The following is a 9,169-nucleotide window of genomic DNA, read 5'->3' as shown; positions in this document are numbered from 1 at the left end:
ACTCCAAAATGACTGAAATCATTACATGACGATATTTTGACTTTCAGGATTTTTATATTAATTTTCGAAAACATAATTTGTTCTACCACTTTCACAAATTGTTCTGAAAAAAAGTGAACTTCTCTGGAAGTATCTATCTCCTATCTGAAAGCATCTACAAACGAGTTTTTTTAATTTCTGCAAGGAAATTGCCTGGCACTTGATTGAAATTATTATATAATATATAAGTTAAAAATTATAGTACATATACTAAGGTAATAAATGTACCAATGTGCCTGGACACTTTTATCATTTTAGTCCTTTAATAGATTATATCGCGAATTATAATCAAAGATAAGAATATTTTTTTTGTATTATATTTTTATCTTTAATTTTAATTCGTATTATATTTTGTTCGGAATCGAACGTTCTATCCCGAACATTCCGCCCGCCTCGTATGATGCAACCAACGAATTTACGTTATTGATATTGTATTGTTTATTTATTTTGTTTTTATTTATTAGGATTTTATCAAGTATTAATTTTAACTTTTTAATTTTCATTATTTGTTACACATCATAATAGGTATATTATAAAATAGTAAAACAGCACGATTTTTTTATTGAATGTGCATCAAGATTTTTCAAAAGCAGAGCGAATATAAATTTATGATAGATTTACATCAACTACTTGTTTTTTACAACAGTATAATTTGTTTAATGTGATAAACAAAATTGATATATTTCAGGCTTTCTGGTAAATAAAACATCATCAAAATGGCTAGTCTCATACAACTTATTAGCAACTATAATAAAGTCTTAAGAAATGTTCGAGGTATAGTATATATTATCAACTATTTATTATATTTTAAAAAAGAAAAATAATCCAAAAATATATATCAAAATCGGACAAAATCGGATTCCTTTACCAAAATATAAATTACAGTTACAATGCCAATTATCTTGTTTTTTCAATTATTTAATTAATAATATTACCGTTTCTGTAACCTTACCTTATTGAATCTCTTCTTTGTGGAATTGATAATATTTTGAGTGCGCTGCTTCTCTTTTATTTTCACAAATTGTCTCTTATTTTTGCCCATATTACTTCTCACTTTATGTTTCTTATCACTCATTATTATTACAAAATCTCTCTTTGATAAAAAGAAAATGTCACAATATTTTTTTATTAATGAAATTGACACTTACATTGACACTTTTGTTATCAACTTCACATTTTACAATCGGCGCCCTGAAAAGCGCAGCGTTGCCATATCGTTCTGACAGTAAAATTTACCGAAAAATAAAAAATTTCTAAATACACATAACATTTTCACTGTTTTCTTATAATTAAACATAATAATCAATTATAACTTGATTTTATATAAGTTTAATGCAATATACAAAAGTTTGCTGAGGCCCTGCTTAAGCGCCTACAAAATACGCTCCTCCGTGAAAGGAATACCTTAAGAAACAAATTTAGTTATAAAATAGTAATAAAACGAAAAAAATAATTTTTTTTTATGCTGGGTGAATATAAATGACAATATTTTTTTTGGGTGAATTTAATGCGATCCAATACTTTTCAATGCGAAGCATCAACCACTGCTGTCTCACATTCAGCGCGGTAAAGTTTTATGCGAACCCAGCGAACCAATACTTTTCAATCCCTTTCTTCGCATCAGAAAGCAGAATTTAAATTAATTCTTTTCAATCCGACATTTTATGCAGGGATGCTAACATAGAGAGCAGACTAACTAAAAATACAAGCGCCATCTACTGAAGAACTAACTCGTATCTCCTTTCGCCCTGAGATCACTAACAGAACACATATACCTACAAATACAAACTATTACTATACAAGACTTGTGCTAGATCAATGTTATACTTTACGCGGCTCCGGTCTGGGCAGGAGCACAAATCATACATTAAACGCATCAAATTATGCAAAATAAGTTTCTTCGCATCATCCTAAATCTTTCCAAAGCACGCACAAAATAAAAATATTTAATTAAAATAAAATAAATAAATTTTTTTGTAAAAAAAAAACTTGGCGTTGCTAGACTTCAAAATTTAAACATTAAAATTTAAACATTAGTACAAACATTTTTTAATTGAATAAAAAAAAAACAATAAACATAATTTAAGGAAGAATGTGACGGGAGTAAAAAAGCAGAATTAAGAAGCTATTATTACTTGGGTTAGAATAGGAAGATCCTTTAATGAGAACACAAAGATATGTACCAGTTAGATTTTATATTTTAAAACTTTATATTTTATATTTATATTTATATTTATATTTTAAAAATTTATATTTTAAAAATTTTATATTTAAAAATGATGGAACCATCTGCTACTCGTAGTCCTTGAATGCCAATCACCTGCGTTTTACATGAATTTGTAAATTATATGTGTAAGTAAATCGATGTTTACGTGTGCGTGAACGTGTGTGCTTACATCACGCAGGAATATTCGTTGTAGATTTGGAAATGAGCACTCTATAGAGTACATCTTTCGCACGAAATAAATAACTTTAATTTAGGATCGACGACAGCGGTCGGGTCGCCTCTCGGTCCCATCTTACAAGTACCAGAATAGTGATAGATGGTAATAGACGCCGTCCTTACCGCGCACTCCCAATAAGCATAAGAATCATACTCGTGGTTTTCGCATCCGGGAAGAGTATCGTTCGACAATCGTGAACCAAACTTCTGCATCTCTTTCGTCCGACCGACGCTTATCGCAGCTTTAATGCCGGCAATCATTGTCTCGACATCTTCCGGATGGTCGAAATAATTCGGCACGATTTCGGGTTTAACGTTAATGTCATTGGCCACTAGTCTTATCCGACCACGACTCTTTGGCTTCAACAGCATCGGTAGTATGCTCCAGCCGTGCGTACTGTCGTATTTGTGCCATATCTGACGCATTCGATCATTGAAACCCATTATAGTCGGAAAAATAATATCTCCTTTAAATCCACCACCGATAAATAACAGTTCGATGTCCGGTAAACCGTCACGTCTCTTTGGATGTTTGGTGTCGATGAAAGCGAGGGCTTCGCACGCACCTGGAACCGTGAGTGGTCCCGCGCGCTCTATCAGAAAGTCCTTTATATACGGAGAAGTGGGATTAATAATGTCGAATAGATTCAAAGCTATCGGATCGTTCACTGTCCATGTTAATCCGCCAAAAGCTACGTGATCCATTAGATTTTCGCCAACCGGCGAGTCCCGGACGACGTTTATGCCGAGCTCGCTTAGATGCTTAGCCGGTCCGATGCCAGATAGCATCAGTAATTGAGGCGATCCGATGGAGCCCGCACACAAAATCACCTCTTTGTTGGCAAACACGCGGATACGTCGATCATGTTTGACAAACTCAACGCCGATCGCCCGATTCGCGCGACGATCAATCAGCACTTTTCTCACCGTGCTCTCGCGTGTCACATGAAGATTTCGGCGATTTTTCGCGGGGTGTAGGTAGGCTCTGTTGCTGCTCATACGGGTGCCATTCATGATCGTGCTCTGTACATACGAGAATCCTATCATATTTCTCCCGTTATAATCCAACAGCGGGTATCCGAGCTCCTTACCAGCTTCTAGGAAGGCTTCTGCCAATAGCGTGTGGAATGACGGATAAGAGATATGCAACGGTCCCTTGGTTCCATGGTAGATAGCGTCCGACTGCAGCTCTGGGATCTCGATTGTCTCCAGCTTTCTAAAGTATTCGAGAACGTTTTCGTAAGCCCAGCCCTCGTTCCCCATCTCAGCCCATCGGTCGTAATCCTCGGCGCCGCCTCTGGTTGCGATCATGTAGTTCAGCACGCTGCTGCCACCCATCACTTTCCCTCTAGGCCAGTTGCACCTGTTGTCGGCCATGCCGAGGCAGTATCTTTTCGACGATCGGGTACGGTACTTCCAATTTATATCGTTGCTTAGCTGCAACATGTGAACGAGAATCGGGATATCCATGAGCAAATTCTCGGTAGATCCAGCTTCGATCAGCAACACCTCGACCTGACGAATCTCGCTTAATCTCGCTGCTATCGTGGCGCCGGCCGTGCCGGCGCCAATTACCACGAAATCGTACATGGCTCCGAATTGCGGTACCGTGTCCGGTATCTCTTGGTTCATGTAACGTTGGCCCTGCTGTAGGAAGTTTAGGGCCCCGACACCCAGCTCAAAAATATTCGTCAACGAATGTCCGCTCACGTTGTCGCCATAAATACTGCGGTACCGTTTCGGCGTCGGTTGTCCGCCCGACTGTAACGAAACGATTACAGCGACAGCACTGAGAAGGTAAAGGAGTCTCGATACCTTGCCCGGCATATCCAAGTGGCAATTGGCTATTGGCATGAAAAAATAAAAACACTTATTATATAAATTGACCCCAAGCTATCGATAAAGCCTACTTAGAACTTGATCCGTTCACTCGTTATCGAGATCTCAACATCTCGAGTACTCGCAACTCGTCGCGCCGCGTAAATGAGTCACGGTCGGTCAAGTGACATGTATTTCAAAAAAAGAGGTGAAATCTTTAAATTGCGCCAATTGCAAAAAATATATATATTGCTTTGAAAAATAATTGTTGTGCAATTACTTTTAAAATATAAAATCTAACTGGTACATATCTTTGTGTTCTCATTAAAGGATCTTCCTATTCTAACCCAAGTAATAATAGCTTCTTAATTCTGCTTTTTTACTCCCGTCACATTCTTCCTTAAATTATGTTTATTGTTTTTTTTTATTTAATTAAAAAATGTTTGTACTAATGTTTAAATTTTAATGTTTAAATTTTGAAGTCTAGCAACGCCAAGTTTTTTTTTACAAAAAAATTTATTTATTTTATTTTAATTAAATATTTTTATTAATTAATTAATAAAATTAATTAAAATTTAATTAATTAAATTAGGCGAAACTTCACACACAGTATAAGAATCGACGCGATAGCGTTTGCGGTTCGTAACCGCTGTGAAAAGCGTACACTGCCGGAGGGCATACGGAACGAGTAGGGAATCCTATTCGGCAATTTTATTATCTTAGTTTCTTCAACGATCGCGACCGCGTATTTAGTTTAATTATTCTGCGGGCGATTGGCCGAATACAGATTATAAGTTCGCTCGAGCAAGAGCGCCGATTAAATCGTGCATTTAATAGCTGCGAATTATAAGACGAATTTTACGCGCGTAGACAAGTTTAGAGAATTTGACGCGCGCAAATAAGTTTCTTTTTTCATACAATTGACGATGTTTTAACCAATTTTACACTTGAATACAAAATTTAATTTGAATTGAATACGATACGTATTAAGCGTCGTCATCCGACGCAGAGCTGTCAGGCAGGAGAATAAGTTTGTTCACTGGCCTGGTGAATCTTGGCCAGCGGTTGACATGAATATATGAAAGTGGAAAACAAACAGAAGTCTAGCAACGCCCGAAATATATAAATTAGCGACAAAAGAAACCCATGAGGCTTACACTAATAACAAATTCAATTATGTTTGCCATAATTGTCTCTCTGAGTAGTGACTTCTTTCTTAATTTTGTAGCAGATACCAAAGTATTCCATACTTTTCTAACTTTTCTTTTATTAATTTCTTATATTTTTAGTTTATATTGATATCGATCTCAAGATCTTAGAAATTTGTTACCAAATCAAACTGGCTGTTTGATAACTTATCTCTTTTGTTTGTTTGATGGCTTATCTCTTTTTTCTCTTTTTTGTAAATTTTCGCGGAAATCATAAACAGAGGTTAGGTTATCGATTGACGAGCGGATGCAACCCGACGCATTTCCAAAAATGTCATCGCTCATTAAAAAGTAAATGATAACCAAACCTTTTAGATAACTCGGAGCTAATAAAATAAACAAATTATGGACTTGTATGTCGTACCCCTCTAATTCCACGAAATGGAACACGAAATTTTAATTACCTAAAAAATTACCGGGCATGGGCCAAGATAAATTAAAAACGCCATAAGGATGAGTGAACTCTTGAGTCACGCGGCTAAAGGTCGCGTTGATCTCACGCCTTTCCGTATGGACGCCACAGTTACCCTTGTCACACATATCAATATCAAAACACGTGTCGTCTGTTTGAGAACGCGTAGTTAATTTTAAACCCACGTCTCACAGTAATTGATGAAGATAAGCCTCTGGAAGGGACAGTAGCTTCAAAGGGCAAGGTGATAAGAATTTATAATATCAGTATTAAAAATATTGGTGAATTACTGAGTGACTATAATGGTTCCGGAGCTGATTTTATACGATGGAAAACTCAGTTGTTGTTATTGTTAAAAAATACATACGAGTTGGATGACAATGCCAACAGAATTTTGATTGGTTCTAAATTAACCCCAGACAGACTCACTTATTTTTCTCATACGTGAATGACTCACTGGGGTCTTAATAACCCCAAAATTGTACTACGTGTATAATATTTCCAGAATGTTCTTAGAAAACTTTATAATAGATAATTTTGTTTGTTGTTTAATAGGGAAGACGATAGTAGTCATCAATTTGCGATAGTAAAAAAAAAAACCAGTAAAAAAATTTCGAAAAACAAGAAAAAGAACCAAAAATTGGGCTGAAATGATTATTTTTATAAAAAATGCTGTAGTTTTTCATAAAATTCACCGATTTTAAAATTTCCAACGGATTTTGAAAGACGAATAGACAACCTTCAAGGGCATGTAAGCGATTTTTTCGTTTCTTAAAAAAAACATATTTCTTTGAACATCTGAAGTAGAAGAAATGACGAAAAACTGTCGGATGGGAAAAATCGCAAGAAATGGAAAGTAAAACAGATTCTGTCGATTATTATTTATTTGAAAGGTAGTCAAAAGTTATAAAAATATATGGAAACAGTAAAATTAACTCCACAAAAACTTTACAAAGTTTTAATCAGTTGCTGTGCAAGAACAGCAAAAATGAAATAATTGACCGAATTTTAAACAATTATATATGAAACAGGGGTAGAATTTTCCGGGGAGTGCTATAAAGTGTATAATTTTTCGTTATCGATTTTTACAAAAAATCTGAAATATACTTTACTGTGGTAAATGTCGAGCGTAAATGACTCACTGGGGTCTACGATACCCCAAACAATTCTCTTTTTCGGTCATAGCTGCTGCACAGATCTAACGCACTCACTGAATCACAGAGGTCGATTGCCGGATGACTAAACTGAATTATGGTTAGGGTCTCGGTATGAAAACTAACCTTCCTAAGGCAGGGGCTCAATTTGAATTTCGCGTGGGGTCCCGTATACCCCAGTGAGTCTGTCAAGGGTTAAAAGGAAAAGCTTTCAGCTGGTATCACTCGAAAGTGGGACATTTCGAGATGAGCACAGAGAAACTGTTAACGGCTAGGGCATCCATCTTCGACCAACGGTCCGGAAAATTCAAACTTAGAAAACAATTCAAAGCACGTGAAGAGCGAAAGAGTGAGACCTTTAACGATTACTGCCACCAGAAGCTCTCCGAACTCGCCAATGAATAACCACTAATTAGGAATTGCTTCATACGCAAGGATTTTTTGATAACTCGCCAAGAGATAAGCGGAAAACCGTAATCTAAGCCACAATCGGAAGAAAACTCCACCAATCAAATTATCCTAAAGATTAAACCCGCCTCCTTAATTTCCTATAAAAACCGTACTCGCTATGTACTTCTAGACATTTCCAGTCTGAAGCAGTTTCCGTTTTCATCGTACTTTAAGTACACAGTATCATCATTGCCGTCTCGACACGTTGCCTCCTTTTAAACTAAATTCTGTGTTTAAAAATTCTATCCATCGCTGAGTGTGAAGTTTTTCGATCCTTTCACGTTAAGCTATATTTTAGCTTATAACCCTTTTATATAACACATATTACTATCAAATAAGTACCTATCTACAGTAACCAAAAGATAAACAATTTATTTTAGAAAAATTGTGCTACAGAAATGTTGATACTAAAGATTACAAAATATTCAATTGTTATTTTACACACACAAATGTAAGGAAATGATATTTGGAACATATACAAATATTTATATATGTAGGTGACGTAGAAGCGTTGATGGTGAAAATAGGATTAATTGGAGTTACAGGATAAACAGGCGTCAAAATACGTCCATTTAGACTAAAATCACCGGTTTTCAATAGTTCTTATTGAAGAGCGTCTTATAAGTAATGTATTAATTTTATATAATATAACATAAGACATATAACTACAACTAATAATGTGTGCTTTTCATTTAGCGACTCAAGTCGACATAAGCGTCATTCTGTCTCTTTTCAACATCTAGTGAGCAACAAAGACAGAATGATGCTTGTGTCAACTTGTGTCGTTAACTGATGGAAAGTACCTAATATAGACGAAGTGCGAATGTTGTGAGATACCCAAAAATGTTGACGAATCTACTGCGAGTTGAGACCCGAATACGAGCGACTCAAGATTGAAAAGTAGACGAAAGATATATACGATACTGAAACAAACACTTGTATAATTATACTCTTGCATTATAAATGCATTACATACAGAATATGTACAAGGTGTCTACAATGTATTTTACTTTTAAATTCACGCTGCTTTCAATGCTGACTTCGACAGATTTCCATAGCCACGACGAAGTGCGCGAAGAGTTGCAAATCTCAATATATCGTCCCTGACAACACGCATATTTTAATGACGTCTTAAAAAAGACGTTTTTAAGACATTACCAAAAAAACGTCTATAAGACATCTTAGAAAAATAATTGTCTTAAAAATAAAAGTCTTAAAGACTTTATTAAAGTGACCTTTTTATGACATCTTAGAAAGACGTCTTTAAGACTTTGTTAGAAAAACGTCTAAAAGTTGTCTTTTATGAGACATTTTTTTGGAACATACACAAATATTTACATTATCGACTAAAATACATACGACGTGACAATTTGTACATAACATGGCGTTAGCTTTTTTTTTAATTTTTCTTTTTGTTAACGCATTTTCCTATAATTATTAATTTTTATTTTACAATATACCTAAAAGTGGTCCAAAGTAAAACGTCTCTGAGATGTTTCAAAAACATAAATTGGGAACATAAGACGTCTTAAAGACGTCATAATGACATCTTTGGTAGTTTTATAAAATGTCTTATAAAATATATAACATTTTTTCAGACGTCTTTGAGACGTCATAATGTTTTATAGGATGTTATGCGCAATGA

The 9,169-nt window shown here is 35.2% G+C and overlaps 1 protein-coding gene across 1 annotated transcript; it reads right to left on the bottom strand.

The window, feature by feature from the left end:
• Positions 1-969: 969 nt before the first annotated feature.
• On the bottom strand, positions 970-9,163 carry LOC139824570 (glucose dehydrogenase [FAD, quinone]-like). The gene is made up of 2 exons (XM_071797107.1): positions 8,328-9,163; positions 970-4,326 (listed from the first exon to the last, which is right to left on the bottom strand). Exon 2 carries the CDS (start codon positions 4,307-4,309, stop codon positions 2,477-2,479), a length of 1,833 nt encoding a protein of 610 aa, XP_071653208.1. The 5' UTR covers positions 4,310-4,326; positions 8,328-9,163; the 3' UTR covers positions 970-2,476.
• Positions 9,164-9,169: the final 6 nt, after the last annotated feature.

The sequence above is a fragment of the Temnothorax longispinosus genome, unplaced genomic scaffold (assembly GCF_030848805.1).
Source record: "Temnothorax longispinosus isolate EJ_2023e unplaced genomic scaffold, Tlon_JGU_v1 HiC_scaffold_443, whole genome shotgun sequence".
NCBI lineage: Eukaryota > Metazoa > Arthropoda > Insecta > Hymenoptera > Formicidae > Temnothorax > Temnothorax longispinosus.
The sequence above is the reverse complement of the archived record's forward strand: the minus strand, read 5'-3'. Positions and strand labels throughout refer to the sequence as shown.

What these genes read in the sequence shown, in the direction of transcription:
- LOC139824570 (XM_071797107.1), bottom strand. Translation starts at nt 4,309, where the DNA reads ATGCCGGGCAAGGTATCGAGACTCCTTTACCTTCTCAGTGCTGTCGCT.